The sequence below is a fragment of the Pseudopipra pipra genome, chromosome 11 (genome assembly GCF_036250125.1).
Source record: "Pseudopipra pipra isolate bDixPip1 chromosome 11, bDixPip1.hap1, whole genome shotgun sequence".
Lineage (NCBI taxonomy): Eukaryota > Metazoa > Chordata > Aves > Passeriformes > Pipridae > Pseudopipra > Pseudopipra pipra.
The window spans coordinates 20,790,260-20,810,795 of record NC_087559.1 but is presented as its reverse complement, the minus strand read 5'-3'; the positions used below and the strand labels follow the sequence as shown (position 1 = coordinate 20,810,795).

General features: G+C 45.5%; 2 protein-coding genes across 5 annotated transcripts in view; both read left to right on the top strand.

Annotated features, from left to right (window-relative positions):
- BICD2 (BICD cargo adaptor 2) overlaps nucleotides 1-8,381 on the top strand; it is an 87,483-nt gene extending 79,102 nt beyond the window's left edge. The window contains exon 9 of the mRNA XM_064668132.1: nucleotides 435-8,381. The gene's annotated coding sequence lies outside the window, so the exon portion shown is untranslated. The remainder of the gene's footprint in view (nucleotides 1-434) is intronic.
- Nucleotides 8,382-9,707: 1,326 nt separating this feature from the next.
- FGD3 (FYVE, RhoGEF and PH domain containing 3) overlaps nucleotides 9,708-20,536 on the top strand; it is a 109,154-nt gene continuing 98,325 nt past the window's right edge. The window contains exon 1 of one of the 4 annotated variants that reach the window (XM_064668119.1): nucleotides 9,708-10,100. In XM_064668119.1, the coding sequence (XP_064524189.1) occupies nucleotides 9,965-10,100 (136 nt within the window). In that variant the 5' untranslated portion in view covers nucleotides 9,708-9,964. The remainder of the gene's footprint in view (nucleotides 10,101-20,536) is intronic. The other 3 variants (XM_064668120.1, XR_010433586.1, XM_064668118.1) reach the window with 3 other exon arrangements.

Sequence of the window (20,536 nt, the reverse complement as noted above, 5' to 3'; positions counted from 1 at the left end):
AATATTAAATCTGGTTTTATACTCTAGTTTAATGGCTCTTCTGTCCCCAGGTAGGGTTCCTACCTACCTGGTAGCAGTCCAGCTGCATGACACCAGCTCTTCAACACAGTTTATACCTGGAGAGCAAGATGCCAGTTCTTCCTTGGACATTGAAAACACTTGTTCAGTGGTGTGCAGTGAACTAGCAGAGCCCTGCTTGTAGAGTTCTGCATTTCTAAAACAGGAGCTTTACCTGCAGGATGATCTGGGGAAGAAACAAGGTGTAAATCCATCTGCACTGAGACCAGGCCTGTTAAATAGTTGAACAGTGTGATTCAAGAATGCCTTAGTAAGAAAGAAAATGAGAGAACTAAAGGAGAATATTTAGATTAAAAGCCTGTCTAGTGAATGCCTATTAATTAAAACATCCATTTCTTTGACTCTTTTCTGTGTAGAAAATTCCCTTTCCGTGCCTGGGGGGAGTGTTGCCTGTGCAGACATGGAGGGTGGGTCACCAGCTGCATTCCAGCTGCAGATGTGGCTGGAGTCAGTCTCCAGGAAAGGAATCTGCCAGTGAATGTCACACTCCTGCTTGCAGTGGAGTCAGCAATCCAGAAGCAGCCCTTTGTTTCTTGCAAGTAAGGCTTGAAAAGAAGCTGCACTTCCCAGATTTCTGGATGTACTGAGATGCCTGAAGACAAGAGGAGACCTGGAAGTCCCCGTGGACCTGCTTTTGTGGGATGAAGGCAATGAAAATGAAGACATAGGTGCTTTTTTGGAGATCCCACTAGGTAAGATGGTAAAACTCAGCTACACAAATACTTACAGGAGTTAGAGTTTCAAAAATATATTCACATTCTTGTGATGAAGTACACTGCCCTGCAGGACCAAGAAAAGGTATTTTTCCACCCAAGAACTTAGAAAAGACAATTAAAAAATTTGAAGATCACCTCTGTGAGCTCAAACCCAAGCAAAGTAGCTAGTTAATATCATTGATTATATTATTGTTATTATTGGGAAGCAAGGTAAGAATCCAGGCCTTTCCTCCCCTGTGTTGCTTATCCCCCTTAGAGCCACTGTTATCAAGAGCTTTTCTCATCCCTTCTCTGACTTGGGTTGGACTCTTCATTGTCTTCTGGACAGCTCTTCCCAGAGGTGTAAAATGAGACTCTCTTTGCTGCTGTGTCATATCTGCAGAGCCACTTTGTTAAGAACCCTGACAGAACATCTGCTGGCAAGGGGGCACCACATAAATCCTCTTCCATTCCTGTGCCATTTGTAGGGAACAAAATTTTCATTGCTGCTTCTTCCACTCCTCTGAGGGACAGTTTCCACCAGTGTCCTGTTTCAGAAGGGATGTTACTTTCACGGAGGCAGAAGGAAAAAGCTAAAAAAGCCCATCCCAAATACCTATTCATAGAAAAATGGATGTGTTCCTGTGGGGTGAGGAGAAGGGGAAGTTGCAGAAGGGGGAAACAAGAAAGTGGAGGGAAAGGGTGTGATCTGCACGAGGCAGTTAAAAAAAAAGAGAGAGGAAGGTATGCAACAGTATGAAAGGGGCAGGAAGGAAAAAATGGCAGCAATGGATGAGGCTGGACTCTTGAGCAGCTCGAAGCAGCTGGATCTTCCATGGGCACGGATTGTTTGGCATAAAGCCTAGGAAAAACTCAGTTCCAAAAAAGCAGCTGGCAATTTAGTGTAGTCTGGTGGTACAGACTGCATAGTGTGCATTTCCCCATGCTAAAGGGATCAGCCACCACGTTCATCAGCTGCCAGGGGGCGGGAGGAGGCCCAAGAACATGAGGCCACAGAAGGAAGGAGCAGTGTGAGAAAACGAGGAGAACGCGTGAGGGGAAAATACGTTCTCTGATATATTTGAATGTGTTTGTGTGTGGCTTCAGAATGTCTCACACACGTCTCCTGGGTTCCAGTAACACTTGTTTTTAAGCTTCAGTTCACAGGATGATTTTCTGTTGGAAGTATGAGCCCAGGTGTGCCCAGGTGGGCAGGAAGGCCAAGGGCACCTGGGCTGTACCAGCCATGGTGTGGCCACAGGCCCAGGGCAGGGACTGTGCCCCTGTGCTGGGCACTGGTGGGGTCACACCTCAAATCCTGGGGGCAGTTTTGGGCCCCTCATGACAAGAAAGACCTTGAGAAGCTGGAGCGTGTCCAGAGAAGGGAAGGGAGCTGGGGAAGGGTCTGGAGCACAGGTCTGATCAGGAGCAGCTGAGGGAGCTCAGCCTGGAGAAAAGGAGGCTCAGGGGGGACCTTCTCACTCTCTACAATTCCCTGACAGGAGGGGGGAGCTCGGGGGGGGTCGAGCTCTGCTCCCAGGGAACAAGGGACAGGATGAGAGGAAACGGCCTCAAGTTGCACCAGGGGAGGTTTAGATTGGATATCAGGGAAAATTTCTTCACTGAGAGGGTGGTCAGGCACTGTCACAGCTGCCCAGGGCAGTGGTGGAGTCACTCATCCCTGGAGGGATTTAAAAGACATGTAGATGTGGCACCTGGGGACGTGATTTAGTGGTTGGCTTGGCAGTGCTGGGGAATGGTTGGACCTGATGATCTTTGAAGTCTTTTCCAACCTTAGCGATTCTGTGGTTCTGTAATATTTCTTCTAATTAATATCTGAGTCAATCTAAACACAGCTATGAATGTCCACACACCTGAATGTCCACATCAAGTGTAACCAGATACATCTGACCGGCCTCAGGTTAGGGTGCTTTTAAACATTTTTTAAACTAAATTAGTTTCTGTGTTGTTACATTAAGAGAACTAAGTTTGGTGCCTACAGAATGCTGTGTTCACAAAAACAGGCTGCAGGGTTTGTGTAAATACAGACTCCTGGAGCTCCTGACACAAAACACAAACACTCTCCTGTCGAGCTGCTCATACTGGGCAGTGTAAGACTGGCTGAAGAAGTGTGAAGAAAACTCGTCCACACGGGCTTCAGGAGACAGGAGTGCCCACCAAATTTGTGAATGTCTGACATTACTGGCTGTGGTTTTTACCACCCAAGCAAATCAAGACATGAATTTTGGAGAGATGAGTTAGAATCTGTCCTAGCAGATTAGTTTATGCAGCATGGCTGGAGAATCTGGCCAGCACGAAGGTGTCTGTTAATCCTATTCTTTACAAGTCTGGCCACCACTGAAGGTCAGAACTGCTTTTTGTTCTGCACGACACTTGTGCTGAAAGCACCAAATTTCCAGCTTAAGATCCCTCGTGCTCTTTAATGACCCAACTGCTCAATGTCTGGAGCAGCCCCCTTTGGAAGTCAGCTCCAGGAAAGAAGGATTGACTGTGGTCTACGAGAAGGGAGGAGACTCCCTAGCGGGGGATAAAAAACGCTAAGAAACGTAGAAGGGGTGTGTCCGTTGTGCCTGGACACGCAGTGCCATCGCCTGCAGCTCCGCGGGATCGGGAGCAGTTCTGGCAGGCGACACGAGGTGGCAGCGCCATCCACACATCCCGCACACGGGACCCTCGGCTGCTGCGGGGAAAGCGGGAGCTGGGAGTAGAGGAAAGTTGGCCACGCTGAAAGATTTGACTTTTGTCTCAAGAATTCCTCCCTCCCCCTCGCTCCTTTTCTCCTCTGTTCAGCTTTGCCGTGGTTCCCCGTGGCTTTGCACAGCTCACCTCGGATGTATTTCTTGCTCTTCCAACAAGTTGCTGGCTTGGCATCTTGCAAATATGAAGCTTTATGAATGGAATTTTATAGGAGCTGTCATGCTTTGGCTCTCTTTCCTGTCATTCCCATCACTGTTTGGGATCTCACACTGTATTTAGGAGTCAGAGAACCAGGGATCTGCTCTTGCTTTGCAACTGAACGGGATGGGAGAGGTACTTCCCACTTCCCAGAGGCTGAGCTACTTCCCACTGAGGAGCAATGGTGAATTCCTGTGTCTCTGTTCTGCTTCTGGGTCCTTCCTTGCTGTTTCTGCTCTATCTCGTTTCAACACACATTTTGGGGAAGGTGCACCTGTCAGCTCAGAGCACTGCCGTGCGTGGAACCATTTGGAGACAGGATAGCTTTGCTCATGGAATGTTATGTGCTTTGCTGCCTTGGTTTTGGTTGTGTCCTACTCATTATGCCTTCCCTGGCCATTTTCTTACTCACAAATCTCTTTTTAACCCCTTTTCAACGACTGCAGGAAAACCCAGTCTCTGTTCACAACATGATCAACCAGTCTTGAGAAGTCCTGAACAAACATGTGTCTGGCTGGTTGCTCTCTGCTGCACTGGACCTGAGCTCATGGGGTACCTTTCTGGTTACTTATTAGTCTTCACAAAAAGAAGTGATGCCATAGAGGCTTTTACCATCACGTGAAAAACCTTCCCCAGTGCCAAACACCCTGAGCTCCGTGATAGGACTGGATGAAAACCTCAGTGGGGAGCACTGAGGTGTGAAAGGCAAGAAAAAGTGGATGGAACTTTGCCACTGAGTCCTGGTAAGCTGCAGATGTGGGGGGAAATTGGCCATGTTTGAAGGGAATTCCATAAGCACACAGACAGGACCGACGTGGTTTGCACTGCCACTGCCACCTTTCGCTTCTTTAATGATTCAGCCTTCACAGAGGTGGAGTCTTCCTCTCTTCTGCAGGAGGGATTTGCACACAAACGTGTTTTATTCCTTTCTGGACGCTGCTGGAGAAAAGTCTGAGATAGGTTGTTCAATTATTAATAATGATAATTGGAAGAAAAAAAAAGCTGAACAAATCAAATGGACCAAATTCTCCGTACTAAAACGAAAAGCCTGGTTTCATTGGTTTAGGAAGTTTTGGGCTAATGTAGAAACTACAGTAATTAATCCCAGCAGCATACCTGGTAAAACTGGAGTAATTTCTCCATAGGAGATGGACCTGCTACATTAGAAGTAGCAAATAATTCTATTATTTAATCAACAATTAAAGGCTAATAGCGCTCCAGGAAGGACTTGATTTCTCTCAGAGATTTAAACTCCACCAGAAACTCCACTCTTGGATCTGCAGTTCATCTCCAACTGTATTTTTTTCCTCATGAGGAAAGTCATGTGGTAGAACAGTTGCTGTATTTAAGCCTCACAAATGGATTCCTAGTTAAGGCCACACTACTCAAAGCCTGCCTTTGCTCATTACAGTGACAACTAAGAAAATACAGGTCTGAAGACAAACAGATGGTCTAACAACTCCTGTCTGTTAAGTACATCCAAAATGCCTGCACAAGGTAAAATTTAAATATAATTTGGTAGATAAATACCTAAAAACAACAGTGCTTCAGCTAAAAAGCCACTCAGATTCTGACTTGGAGGAAGTTCAGGGTTTATAGAAGTGTATGTATATATGTATATACACAGAAATATATATGTAGGGGCTGGAACTAGATGATCTTTAAGGTCCCTTCCAACCCAAACCATTCTGTGATTGTGTGATTCTGTTTTTAAAGGACATGTTTGTGTTCTGGGTGATTTAGTAACAGATTACAAAAATGTTGTACTAACGGTTTTGTTTTGTTTTTCAGAGTAAAGCAGTTTTACTAAATATTTTGGCTTCAGCTGATTTGCAGAGTCATCCCTAAGTCACGGAATAATTACATAACTCATGGAATGCACGTAGAATAAAATTGACACCAAAAAAATAGATGAGGACTCCTTTATCAGAATTCAAAATGAGTCAGCGTCTGTTTCTGAACCCAGATTAACAGTGATAGGGTGATAAAAATCAAGTGCTGTGATTCCTTCTTGCTATTTAAAAGCTATGCCTTACGTCTGCCAGACCACTGCAGCATGTCTTAGAAGTCAGCATTTCTGGAGTAAATTTCTAATCTAATGGTGCCCAGAAAAAACAGTATTTTCCTCTTCTGTTTGACAGATATTTGGTTTTAATACCTCTGTGATCAAAGCAGCAATCTGTCAGGATCTCAGTTTGGCTGATTTCAGGTTACTGCAAACCTTGGGTAAAATCTACAGTGCCCTTTAGGTTATTTAATTTGTGAAAAGACTTAACTCTAATCCTGCTCAATGCTAAGGGCACTTTGGTACCTCTGTGCTTTTGCTTTTGAGTAATGGGGTTTATGCTCCTGAAAGACATAGCCTGTGAAGCACATAACCCTGGATGCATCTGTGCCATATCTGATGATCCAATTTATAAAGCACACCTTGTTTTTGAGGGTGGTGTGAAAGTCAGTGTTGCTTGGAAGTGTTTAATCGAATGGTGACAAGCTACAGCTCCTCATTTACTGTATAAAGTGACGCAGAATAAATGATGAACGAGGGAGCTGAAAGGACCTCCTGGGTCACTGAGTTCACCCCCAGTTCTGCAGATGAATGTGCACGTCTGACAAGCCTGCAGCCTTCAGTAACCTAAAAATATCAATGCAAAGCCACAGTAAACAGACCCCAATCTGTGCCCAGAGGTTCCTGTAACACCGCTGTGCTCTGTCCTGGGTTCAGTCCTGGCATCCTGGCTGCAGCCAGCACACAGACAGACACTCACTGAGAGGGGAGGGCCCTGCTGGCAGCCACACATGTTGGCTGTTAGTGGTCAGCAACACCTCCTCACCCTCATCATCCCCTCTGCTGAGTGTGGACAGTCACACATTAAGTGCAGCTTTTCTGGTGGACAAATTAGGAATCCCTGAATAATGCAGGGAACCATCCTCATTCCACCCCAGAGGCAGCAGACAGGGAATGGATCCACCGCTCCTGGAGCTTGTTGTTTGTCAGTCCATGGCAACAGGAGAACTGTTTGCCCCAGCCCAGCACTGAAAAGATGAAGAATGGCTCTGGTGCCCCCCTTGAGGACATTTTCAGTTGTGAAGATCAGATTCTGGAAACAGGTGACCCACTCTGATCACTCATGACCTGTTGTATGAATCCAATCCTGCTTTCAGAGAGTCCCAATAGCAATTCTGAGCTATATCACCTTAATAAGATCTGCATCAATTTAAATGAAAAGAGCCTGTTAAACCAGTATGTAAAGCATACCAGTGAAATCAGAAAGTCCAGGATTGGAAATGCCTGTTGTTGAAGAGAATTAACATTCAAGCCCCCATGAATATTTAAGTTCAACTCCTTTATGAAGTGGGGCTAAAATACAGACTATTCCACTCTGCTATAAAAATCACATGCCAGGGCATAAAAGCTGCCACAGGATGTGTATCCCAAATGGAGAACTGCTTTACTCCTATCTGCAGTTCCTTATTTCTATCTGTCTGTTGTTCTGTGCTTTTTTCCTGTTGGATTCCTGGCTGCTCTGGTAACTGGTGTTCATGAATATGCAGTAAATTTGCTTTTGGCTAAGGTATAATTAAAAAAGCCCTCATACCCTACCCCAGTAGGGTTTTGGCTTAAAAATATTTTTTTCTGACCTTTTTTTTTTTCAAATTTAAAGTGAAAGCAACAGAATCAGCTTCAGTGCTGCCATAAATTTAATTTTTTTATTGCAATTGCTGGTTTAATCTCTTTGTAAACGAGAAAGAAAGCAGTGCTGCTTTCTCTGCAAGTGCAAAAGGCTCAGTTCCAAATTCATGGGAATGATATTGCATGAATACTTAGAAGTCATGTCACAGTAATCTTCAAATCTTCACGTGAGAAGTAGTGCCTTCAGGAAGGAAAAAAAAGCTCTGATCAAAATTCCAAGAGTTATAAATAAGGACTCTGTACACAAAGGAACTTTGTGTTTGCAGTGGAGTGTCATATGATGGCAAAAGCACATGAGGGTCACCCTGAGAATTACATCATCCGGAAGGAAACACAACATGCATCTCCCACATGAAAAGCATGTCAGACAGACCCCGTGGATTTGCAAAGCCTTGGCTCTTTGGTCTCCAATGTCTCATTAAACCCAGAAGAGGTTATTTTTACCCTCACTAGATTTATCTTTCCTGGACATGCAATGGTAATCCTCATTGAACTGCAAAGCCTACCATGAAGGAGAATCACTTTGTGTTGAGACAGCTATTCTTGTACGAGAATTTTAATGTGATATGACAGGCAACTTTTTTTCTTTTTGGAGAGAAAGAGTATTTGTATGAACTTTGCTAACTGCTCACACTGCATTTACTGGCCCTTTTCTCCCTTGCACACATGTGCATTGCTGGTCAAAAGCAATGGCAATTTAAGCAACTTGCTTAAATTGTAAACTGTCTCCTGAATTACTGAAGTGATTCTGGTCAGAGATACAAATTCAGTACTGCACATACCCAGACTGTAGGTGATGAGAGCACCTACAATGAAAAATGCTCTAATTCTCTAGGAAAAAAAAAACCCCAACCCAAATCAAACCAAAATGCTGGCTAGGGTGGGGAAAGAATTGGGCAGGAAATAAATAGATAACTTTAAAGGCCACTGGTTATTTGGTGTTCTGGTGATATATTAAACACATTTAACTGCTTAAAATAAAGTCTACCTCCGCTTTGCAATTAATAGGGTGGACCTTGTTTTCATGAGAGCAAAGAAGGTGGGTAATTTTCAACAACTTGTAAGTTTGTTTCTGCTGAACTCCCATTATACCTGATAAGGTGCAGCAGTGGTCGGTGAGCTCGGATGTGCTCTGCTCTAAGTGCCACAGAGAAGACCTGCCTCGTGGTGTTAAAGAACAGGACTAATCTCAGGGAGCCACAACCATTTTGTACAGCAGTAAATCTCTGAAATCATCAGTTGCATATTAACAGGTAGGATTTCCAGAGTAGCAAGAAACTCAGATTGGTTCATTACTGAAAAATGTGCTTTCTTACGCTAGTTGAACGAGACCCTACCCACAGAGTTACCCTGGAATTATCCTGGAATAATTAGTCCAAGGAAATTAATTTTATGACTGCCATTATAAAACTATTTTTCTCTTACACCACGCTATCGAAGTACTCAAATGTGTATTTCCATAGTGGTGCCTACATCAATGCTGGATATTTCAGGGGGGAAGTAAGGAGCAATGACCAACTTCTGGGTAATAGAAAATAGACTAAAGCTCAACATACATAACTTCTCATTGTACTGTTTTGCATTTTTTTTCCTGGAGGTAAATGCCTTTGTGAAGACCATTTTACATGACTTTGTGCTTTCAGAGATGGACTGATAGGTGCTTTTAAGCTTAATGTATTTAGTTGTTTTTTTTTTCTCAGTGTTATTTTTTTCTTGTGACGAGAAGCTGGAGATCTTAACTCTCACGAACGCCCTCCTTTAAAGATGTGCCTCACCTGAGGACGGAGGGCTTTACCTGGTTGCAGAAGCACTTCACCGGCGCCGTGAAGGAGAGCATCACCCTCCACTCAGCTGCTCCCTGTCCAGGCACACAGCAGCGAGTCGGGCGCCCCCGCTTTTCAAGAAGACCTTATTTCAAAAAGAAAGACCTTGTGGCTTGGGATGGTTCTGGCGAGTGGGAAAGAGGCTAGCTGCCTGAGGGGGAGCGAACAACAGGGTTTGGTCCCCCCCCAGACAAAATTCGTGTCTGAATCGCTCTCTGACACGAACAGGGAGGGCGGGAGGTCGGGCAGGGCAGGCGCCCGCAGCCCCGGGTCTCGGCCGGGCTCCCCCCGAGCCCCCCCAGCCGCACTGCGGAGCTTTTGGCTCCCAGGGCAGCAGCTGGCGCGGAGCCTGCGGCCCTTCCGTTTCCCTTTCTGCCGCCCGTGACGTGATTTCGAGGTTCGCCCTCCTCTTTCTCGCCCGAGGGACCCCACGATCCCCGTCCCCGCGGCGCGGGAGCGGCCTCGCTGCCCCCGGAGCTCGCTGTGGGGAGCGCGGTGCGGGGAGCGCGGCGGAGCCCCCGCCCGGCCCGGCACCGCTCCGGCTCCTCGCAGCGCCGCTTCCCCCGGGCAGGGAGGGGTGTCCTCCCCCTCCTCTCGGCCCCCACCCCTCACGAGGGGCGGGCGAGGGCGACCCTCCGCCGCCGCCGGCAGCAGCACCTGGTCCCGCGGCCTCCTGCGCCGCGCCGGGCCGGGCCGGGGGCTCCTCCCGCCTCCGCCGCCTTCGGGGGCGCCGCGTCCCGCTGGCGGCGCCTCATGGCGCGATGCAGCTGCAGTGGGAGGGAGAGGAAACCCACCCCCCTCGCCCGGCGGCCGCCTTTGTAAGCGCCCGGCCCAGCTCGGCGCGTAGCGGCTCGGGGAGCGCCGGAGCGCGGCGGCGGGACCAGATGGAGCCGGAGGGTAAGGGCGGCCGCGGTTCCGAGCGAGCCCCGCGTTCGCCCGTCCGCCGAGTTCTCGGCCGGGCGGAGGCGGTGGGGCCGCGGGGAGCCGGGCCGGGAGCGGGGCGGGGCGGGCGAGGGTCCCGGCGGAGTGCGGGGGCTCTGCGGGGCTCCCGGTGTGCGGGGCCCCCCCCGCTCCGCCCGTGCCCTCCGGGGGAGCCCCGCGGTGCGGGGGGAGCGGGGCAGCTGGCACCGACCCGCGGCACTGCGCTCAACTTTCTTTCTTCCTTCCTTTATTTTTTTTTTTTAAATTTTTCAAAAATTTTTTTTCGTTCCGTGCCCTCCCCCCCCCCCCCCCCCCCGAGCGTTCTGAGCCAAACCCGTGTCCAGCGGGGCCGCCCCGCCCTCCCCGGGCTCGCCCCGCTCCGCTCCCGCACCCCCGGTGGGTGTCCCGCGTCCCTGCCCCTCACAATGCCCACGTTTCACTGAAACACAGCACCGAGCTGTGTAAAAAATATGGTTTTAGTTATCTTAAAGCCACGTAAAGCCATTTTCTCCTAAACGCTTCTTTTGGTAAGACTGGCTATTAACTGCATAGATTAAATTTATTTCCTTGCCAGTCCATATTTAGGCGCTTATGAAATGCTGTTTCTTTTTTTTCTCCCCCACTCTTCTTTTTAAATACCTTTTGGAACTGTTAGTTTTCGTAATGTAAACCATTTCTAGCTGCAAATTGGAAACCTCTGGGCCATAATGGTCTGTTGCATTTAGCTGGCTGTCTCTGTAAGCCCTGCGTTCTCCTGGGAAAAAAAATAGAAAGAAGGGGGGAAAAAAAGGCCCTAAAAAACCTTATGAGATTCATGTTTAGAAAATTGGCCACATGCAACGTAGCTGTTTTTTAAACCTCAGTACCTAAGTCACATTTTCCATTCCAAATATTAAGGGTGGTTAAACTATGTTAAAGGGATATACTCTACCTTAGTTCCCTTGCAAGCTTTAGGGAATTTTAACACAAAGGAAAATGGCTCTGCAATATAAAAGAATCTTGCAGTGCCTGATACGCAGCAGCACCAAGGAGTAGAAGAGACTATTGGCAATTGTTAATGACCAGAACTGGTTTTGTTGTCCAAGCAGAGAAGTGTGCAGAATGGAAATGGGTTACGTATGGTGGCCAGTACATTGATCATAGTATTCTTGTATTCTTTATAAAAAGTTTATTTTTCATGGAAAGCTAGTTTTCACAATGCTAGGAGGATGTTTTATAAACTCATCCCCTGTGTTTATAAAATCATCCCCTGAAATAAGCAAGCTGGGTTGTTCCTGATTTATCTCATTTGTGACCCAGTTCTTTGTATTGTACGTCTCCTTACCTTAATAAAGCTAGAAAAAAGATAATAACAATGAGTTTGAGTTTGAAGGAACTCCTTCTTTTGAAGAAGTAAGTTCTCGTGTTTAAAAAGTGGAAGTTCTCTGTCCTGTTTCTTGGTTAGTTAAAGTCTGGATCAACCCAGGAAGGGTTATGGTGAGCTGCTGAGGTTCCCCATCTCCCCTGGATCCAGGAGTATTCAATCTGACTTCTGGCACCTCCCAAACTCCTTGGGTACCGACCTTCCATATGTTGAGTTTGGAGGCTGGTCCTCCCCCATGGATTGGAGCCTGCAGTAGCTGGAATGCCTGTGTTAGCAGCCTCCCTCCCTGTCAGTGAAGGGCCAGGGGTCTCAGGTTAGTTGCTTGTGGATTGGTGCGATACATATCCCACTCCATGTGTGCCTTTGTGATTTTGTTGGCTGTGGTTGATGCTCTTCAGGGAGTGTTATTTCAGTTTTCAGAGTCAGGGCACCCAGAGTGAGGTGATCTAAGGAAAGCCTGTAGAGCTTGCTTGTTCTTGTGGCTTTGATCAGATGTGCTGGAATTGCTGTTGGCCAGTCCCCTTTGGTGCAGCTTCTTGCATTTAAAGGTTTGTCAGAGGCTCTTGCTGAAAGTGAAGCTAGGGCTTTCTCTTTCCAGAGGAGCGCTGCCTCTTTCCCAGTGTGCAGATGCAAGGCCTGTCAGGTATCTTCCACAGAGGCAGGGAAGCCTGGGGGGTTGATACTAGGTTCCTCAAGGAGATCCAGTGTGGTGGTGTGATGCCACAGAAATACTGACCCCCAGAATTCTTGTGGGTGTCCCCCAAACTCCAGACGTTAGCTGAGGTGATAATGTGTGAGGAGCCGGGACTTCAGAGTGTATTTGATCTTGGAATGTCTCAGAGATGCAAGAGAGGATGTTATATTCAAACTGGTAAAAATGGTGGAATCATAGCAGTGATGATCCTCGTGGCTTTTTGTGTGGGATGAACTTGTGTAGCGTGATCCCGAACAAGGAAGACTGTCTTAGGTCAGTAGTGGTGGAAGTGGGTTTTTGAAACCCTGGGACACTGGACTTGGGAATTAAGAATGCCAGGTGATGATTTTTCACTCATGCATTGTTTGCACTGCAGTGTTTTCAAGGCAGGCTTTGTGGCTGGGTTTTCCAGAGCATCCCAATGGTTTTATACTCCGAGCTCCCCGATCAGGTTCGATGTGTTTGGTGTTGGGAAGGCCTTGTTCTCAAACAAGCTGTGTGAGATGGAGTGCTGTGGGCATGTGTTTCCTAGTGCTTTTCAATAAAAAATGGACAGCTAACTTCTGTAGGAGGTTTTGAGAACAGCTTTGTCTTCCCATGTGGCTGGAAGCTCAAAGAACACTTAATGTTCCTCACTGACACTTGTCCTTGCTGACCCAGCTCAATAATAATGCATGTATGGGGTTTTTTTTTTCCAAATCATACCTTTTTTTTTTTTTTTTTTAGAGATCTTGCTAAGATTGTTGGGGATCAGTAATATTGGTGCAAATGATCCTGCTTTGGTCAGTGAGTGTGACCCAGTGGTTTGTGTGAGAATTGAAAGGGCAGGGAGTGTAAATGCAGCAGTGATGTGATAAATGCTTTGATTCCTCTCTGAATGTACACCCGTTTCTACTGAAGCTGTAAACTTGTGAAATGCTTTTGAGTAAGATTAATTTTCTTCTTTAAGGTGTTTTGTAAACTAATTTTAATTTTTATTTTGAAATTTAAATTTTTCGTTTACCGAAAGCTCAGTTTGAAACTTAAAAGAGGTGACTGGTAAAGCCTAAGTAATAAATACTTCTAGCTCCCAGGATACAGATACTGTGTTAGAGATTGGAGCTATTAATTATGTAGATGCTAACTTGTCTGAGTGGAGTGAACAGTGGCACATTAAAAGCAGTAATAACTACTGTGGTATCCGTTTGTGTCAGCATTATCAAATTTTAATGTGAAATTTAATGTTTAACTTGAGAGACCTCCTGTGACTTGCAATTCTTACATAATGATGGATATCGATACTGTTTTGAAAATACGTCTCTTGATCCAAATTCTGTGAACTGGTTGAAAGTTTCTTTTAAGTAAAAAAAAATAACTTCATATATTTTTCAGATACGGGAACAGAGAATATGAGGAAAGCCTGAGCTAAGGTGGACTAAGGCACGAGTGAGAGAGGGGGAAAATAGGAGGGGAGTATTGTTGAAGTTCTTTCCATGATGTGGCAGCTCTCTGCTGTGTGCCCACCACCAGCTCTCAGGTCTCTCATTTTCTTGTCCTCTGCCAAGCCCTCTGAAGTCCCCTCTGAGCCTGGCTCCCCTGAGCACAGGACCCCGAACCTCCACTGTGAAAATCCATGTGAAACTGGAAAGAGATGTCTGCAGCTCAGCCTTGTGCTCTCGGGAGTATTTGGGAGGCAGTCAGTCACAGCGTGGAACTCTGGCTGGTTTGGAGTTATGAGTGGTGAAATTTGAGAAGCCTTTGTTGGTGGAACAATGGTGGAGGTACACTGGAAAGTGCTTCCAGGGGAACTTCGTGCCCCTCCCTCTCCTCTCCCCGCTCCCGTTCCCAGCCAGCTCCTAAAAGCAACGTTTAGTATAACTAGATTTGCATTTTACACTTCAAATTTCATGGGTCTTTGCGTTTCATCTCACAGTTGGTGGCTGTTCACTGTGTCTGTGCTGGCTGTTGTTGGGAGTTGCTGGGTGTTTGTTTTGTTGCTGGGTGCCAGGCAGGTGCTGTGCCAGCCCACGGAGAGATGTGCTGGTGCCTGGTGTTCTCTCCCTGGTGCTGCATGGAGCCTGATGTTCATCTCCACTCCCTTGGTGGTCCACCTCTTGCTTTTTCTGGCAGTAGTCACCACGTGTGAGAAACACCCAGGTCTGCAGTCCTGGCCTGGCTTCTCAGGGTTAACTTTATTTAACTTTTATTTACAGTGCATAGCCTCTGTGGTCCCTGACTGCTGCCTCTCCAAGTGCTGTCCTCCCAGCTTGTTCTGCTGGTTGTCACTGGTTTTCATTGCTATTTTTGTCTTTTTTGTGAAGTGCAGTTGAATTTCAGAGTTTATTGGTATTACCTGCTTCCTTATTTTCTGAGTTGCACTGTTCTTTTTAAGACCCTGGTGTCGGACAGAAAGCCATTTAACTGCTGTGGGAAGGTGAAGTGGAGAACTGAGGTGGAAGGCTGGGGAGAGGAGGTTGTTGACATAGCATAACCTCAGCCATCTCATGCAGGACTCCCTGCAGGGTCCTTAGGGGGCTCAGCAAAGTGATTTTATCAGTTCCTCACCCCGAGTTGCTCCATTAACAGAGGTCCACAATTCCTACCTTGGAGCCAGGCTGTTTGAATAACCCTTCAGATATGGGCGGGATACTTTTCTCCCTCAGTCATTCTTCTCTCCCTCTTAGCATGATTAGTGTTATGGTTATGAACTCTAAAACTCATGGCTCTTTGGCAGTCAACCATCAGCATAAAAAAGTTGCAGAATGATGTGATGTGTGCTGGTCAGAAAAACCATTGTGGGTCCCACTCTGTACTCGTGTTGGGCACCAACAGCCTGGAGGTTTTGTGAAGAAATATGTGAAGTGTTACCAACTTTAGTGTCTTAAATGCTGGTGATTTTTGAGAGAGCTCAGTGTTACTAAAAGCAAGAATAACAATTTCTAAGGTTTTAGATTGCATAGGCCTCTACAGTATGTTTAAATGTGTTGGAAGTGTTGATTGCAGTTTTGAAGGTGCTCCTGAGGCTGGGTCAGAAGCAGTCACTGGGCAGTGAATAGAGTCATGGTCTTCAAATCTGTTGTTAGTCATAGTAAAAAGCATCTTTTGGGATGACAGAATCTTTTAGATATTAACAGAGAGAGACAGAGCAGACCAGTGAGCATTGCTGTGAGAGGTGAGGAGCTGTGAATCACTGTAGGTCCTCATGCATTTCACCACGGCCATGAGTAATTACATCCCTGAAATTGTATCTTAAAATGCTGAAGCATCCCCTTTTGAAAGATAATTCTAGTTCTTTATTTCTTCAGAGGCTGATTTGATGCTGCTTCTTAGACATTCTTAGATATTCAAGGAGAGAGCATTTTTATGCTGGACTATGGAATGAATCAATTACATGTTATATCTGTCATTTTTCTCTCTTCAGGCATTTTGAATAATCTCTTGCTGGAGTGTACAGGGCCACTGCACTAAGAATAGCTACCTTTACTCTTAATTTCTGACGTGCATCGAGCTGGTTAATTAATGTGAATGGCTAAAACACTAACACAGGGTCCAAAGTTGACACTGGTTAGATGTCAGCCCAACCTTGATCCTTGGGACAGAGCATGTGGGTCCAGCATATGCATGTAGCTTACACATCTGTACATGGCATCCTGGCAATCTGGACGGAGATTTTTGGAGGATAACTACCTCCATATTAAAGAATCTAACTTCTAAAAGTCCAAACAACTCAGTAGTCCCAGTATTTTTTTGGAAGGCAGGGCACCGTCTAAATATCGCTTGGATGTCAGAGGTTTCTCCTGTTTATTTTAGACTTCTGAAAAGCAGGCAGGTGTCTGACTATAATGAAGGAATTTAACACTGGCCTCTAGTTTTCTTAAACTCTTGGCCTCTTTTTATTCTTTCTTTTTGAGCTTGCAGGCTCTGAGCAGAAATTCTCTCTTGGTAACTTAACCCCGAGCAAATATTTACATTCATGAGATTCTTGCTACTTCAGCAATCATTTTGGACCTTGAGGTTGGAACAGGGTAAAAGTTACTGTACCAAACACTGGGGATGGGCAAGGAGCTGGGAAAGGAAGACCGAAGAAGCCTCCAAATATGGGCTTACCATGTTTGGTAGGAATCACCTGTTCAGTGGGATTATCACCCCACAGCCACTGCTGTATTCCAGGATGAGATTTACAGAGATACTGTGTTTCCTGCCACTGACCCTATGCATCTTGTGATTTGAATTTCACCCGCAGCTTCAAAATGCTGAATAAAAACGTTTGTGTAAAAACTGAAGTGAACAAAGTAGTAGAAGGGAAGACTGAGATAGAAAAGAAGGAAAAAGTAGTGAATACAATGCAAAAAACCTGACAGAGGCATAGGAAGAGATTTTGAAGGAGGAGGTTTTTTTAAAAGTCAAAATTTGTAAGAAATTTGAAATTTGTAAAAGAGGAAACCTGTACAAAACACTTGTGGGGATTAAACTGAGATTACAGAAGAAGTAAGGGGAAGGTTCTCCAGGGCAATGAGCAAGGATATAAATAAGGTAAAGGAAGGAGTGATCTCCCTGCAAACCAATGGACGAAAATACCACCAGATCTCAACTTCCTGTGGGTTTGTTTTTTTCCCTAGGTTTTGCTGTTACAATCCAGCAGCATGCCCTGTGCTGGCTGCACTCTTTCTGGGACAGACGGGATGACAGTGAACTCTTTCCCCACACCTTTTGGGGCAGGAATAGGCAGGTTTCTCATGGCAGCTCTCAGCAGAGGCCGTGGACACTGATGGAGCTTCCTCTCCCCAGCCCTCCTGTGCTGCATGTTTGGAGATATGTTTGGAGCCCCAGGGATTTGGTGGTGGTCTGGCCCTTGGGCTGAGCACTGCAGCTCCTGGTGAGCTGCCAGGAGCGCCGGGAGTGAGTGCTGGGAGGAGAGCTGAGCACATAACCCAGTGCAAACTGGGCGTTGTGCTCCCTCTTACATTTGACAGAAGAAGGGATTGTGCCCCCACAGGTGAAGTTGGGACGTTGGTTGACATGGTTGCACTGGAGCTGTGGCTGAACCTGCAAAAAAGGTGATTAAGGTCCAGCCCCCAGGCCATAGCAATGCACAGCTGTGTGTTGGAACTCTGAAGGGTTTGTGTTGGAGTATATGGTTTTTCTATCTAATTTTTTCTCCCCTCTTTTCTCTCTGTTCGTTGAATATCTGCAAAGCCCTGGTCTGGGGGTGGATGAAGTTTGTCCAGAGGAAAATCTCAGCCATTCCAATTTCCTGTTGGAGCCAGGTGTGCCACCTCTGTGCATCGCTCCCACCGGCTGCTGGAGTTATTCACACCAAGTGAAGTTTCCCATCAGTGCTGCCTGCTGAGCTTTTCTAGGTCTGCTTTATTAATTGCAACTGGAGTTCTTACAGGCTGTTTCTTGGCTGTAAAAATCCAGAGCCAAATAGCAAAGTTGGGGGGAGCAGTCCCCCCATAGTTATTATTATGCAGTTGAGAAATAAATTTCTTAAAACTTTTTTTCATCTTTAGCAAATACGTGTCTTGCCCTGCCATTCTTAGTTTACTGATGGAGGTGCAGATGTTCACAGCTAGGGGAGAGCAAGATTTCCTTAAAATAGTAAAATTAAAAAAAAAAATCCTGTTTCATCCATAGTGTCTGGAGTTTTTGGAATTGGGTCTGTGATTGGAGTTATGGCTGCTTGATTTTGATGGTTGTGCAGTCAAGAAAAGCATCTGTTCTGCATTCCAAGAAGCAACTTTTTTATTTACTTGAAAGGATACTCTGGGTTTTTTTGGTATTTCCCAGACCATACAAGTCCCAAAAGTTATTTTAAAAACTGCTAATCCTCTTCTTAGGACAAAGAAACTGCCGAAGCGAATTTTGAGGGTAGGGAGCTGTTGTGTTACTCATCCATCTGGTCCAGGGCTCTGACCACAGATAGTGAAAACCTTTGCAGCAAATGGTTATGGAATAGCTGGCACCAAGAGGTGGGTTTATTATTTCTTTTCTTCCCCTGCACCCAATTGTTTAAAAATTGGATTGTGTCTAAAAGCAGGAGAGTTCATCAACCCACAGAACTCATGACCTCCATGGAAACAGAAGTTTTCTTATGGCTGGTAACAGATTCAGGGTTGTTAGTACATATTATTAAAAAATAAATAAATTTCTAGTTGTTCAGAAACTGTGTACAGAGTGGTGCCACTGTTTTACTTACATGTTTGAAGTGATAAAACATATTATGATAATACACCTGGGGGGGATGTCCCACCCCACTGCTCTGTGCCCGGGCAAAGTGTTGCATTTTGGATTTGGGCTGATTCTCCCAGAGCTGTGAGGAATTTGCAGGTGAGTTTTGCTGCTCCCTTTGCTCTCCTCCCTCCTTGTTGGAATAGGTTTCAAGCAGAACCAGTGTTAAGAATGGAGTGGAATCTCACTGAATGATTTTTGATCATTCAAAGCAGAGCCCCAAAGGGTGGAGCTTTGTTCTCTGATTGATGGAGGGTCAGAAACCCAGGAGCAGGAGGTGGTGCCTGTAATTTGGGAGTTTGGTCAAACACTCTTAAAGATCTTAAACCTTGAGAGCACCGGTTTTGAACTTGTGTCACAGGTTTACTTGTTCTAAAAAAAACCAAGGGGGAATAGTTCTTTTTTTTTTTCTTTCACCTGGATTGTTTTAAAAGAAAGATGTTGAACGGGGGAGGGTGGTTTGCCTTGGGTGATTGACCCACACAAAAGAACTAACCAGCAGATCTACATTCTAAGCTGATGGCCCTCCAGAGGCTGTGGGGAGGGCTGTTATTTATCCTTTCTTTCTCCAGACTTCCTCGATTGGAGCCTCTTAATTTTGGATTTACAGTTGCTTAGAGGGAGGAGTTTGGTCTTCCTCATAACTCATCCTCCTTAGCAAAACACTTCAGTCTCATTAAAATGAGACAACTTGGGTGTTTGATTTCTTCTGCATCTGCTTTTGCACCTCCATTGCTGAGGTTTCCCAACCGAAAAGGTTATCGGCTGCTGAGAGAGATTCCAAATTGGCCAAATACATTAGATTATCCTGTCTCCTGTTTCCAGCTTCACTGGATGAACATCAAACTCCTTTTGAGTCCTGGTCACCTGTTTGTCCCACTGCAGGGTGACTGAGGAACCCTCATGTACTCTCTTTATGGCTCAGCATCAACCCACCACTTACTTCTCCCCTTTCTCACTGTCCTCGGTCTCTCCTGTCTGCTGACATCTTCCAGTTTTGTGAAGCTTCCAGGATATTACTGATGACATCTCTTTCCAAGATGTGTTTCTGCTGTGATATCTGCTTGGCTGACAATCTGTAATAAAAGTTAATGAACCCTGGGTTACTGCAGCTCCAGCTGAACTTAGCCTTGATCTTGAGATCCTTCTGGGGACCAGATTGCAAAAATGCACATTTGTGCTTTCAGGCCTCTGAAACTTTTATGTTTCAAATTCAAACCCTTGAGATTTAGATAGGTGGTGTGTGTGGAGTTATGATAACTCTGTAATTGTGCTGCTGTTTCCCCGATTTTTTTAAATTTAATTTAATGTAATACCCCTGAAATTTATGTTCCTTTACCTTGCGATGGAAGAAGTGATCTTCTGTATTAAAACAGACTTTTGAGCCTGTAGGCTCTGGGTGTAGCTTGCAGAATGCTGTGTGTGGTGCTATGCTAAATAACAAAATCCATCATCGTTGTCATTCCTTAGAACATCCCTGCATCCCACAGATAGTCCCACTGGCACCTACTGAGGAGGCACTTGGCACTAAAAACTGAATTTTTTTCTTATTTCACCATGTAGTGGGGAAAAAAAGACGAGGCTTCATTTAATATCTGTTTGATTAATAAATCAAATATTGATCTATTGAAGTGCATTAAATGTGTACAAATGTCATGTGCCTTATTTTCTAAAAATACGTCAAAGTCATCATTTGCACCGCAGGCCTTAAAATACTTTTTCTGTGGAATATAACTGTTTTTCCTTTTTAAAACGTTGGTTAGGGTTTTCAAATGGAACTCAGTTATAAAAGGGAAGCAGTTCAAATGTGGTTCTGTAACTTCTGTTTCGATTTGTTTATTTAAGACTTGAAAATCGAGTGGTGATTTTAAGGTTTTCTTAAGTTGATGCTGGTGACTGCAGTGGTGTGCCCTTGCTGAAAAGGCTTTAAAATCCAAATCCTTATTTTTCAGTCTGCTTTAGTGATGATGACTGCCATTTATTTCACTTAGAAGCAGAGTGTGCAGAATGCTCTGGGTTTAGTTTTTCAAGAACTCTCCCTGCACTCAGCTGGCCTGTTCAGAATGCTACGCAGAGTCTTCATTTCAGCTTTCTGGGATTGATTAAACTGTAGTGTCCAATTTTTTTTTCTCCTCCTTTTGAAAT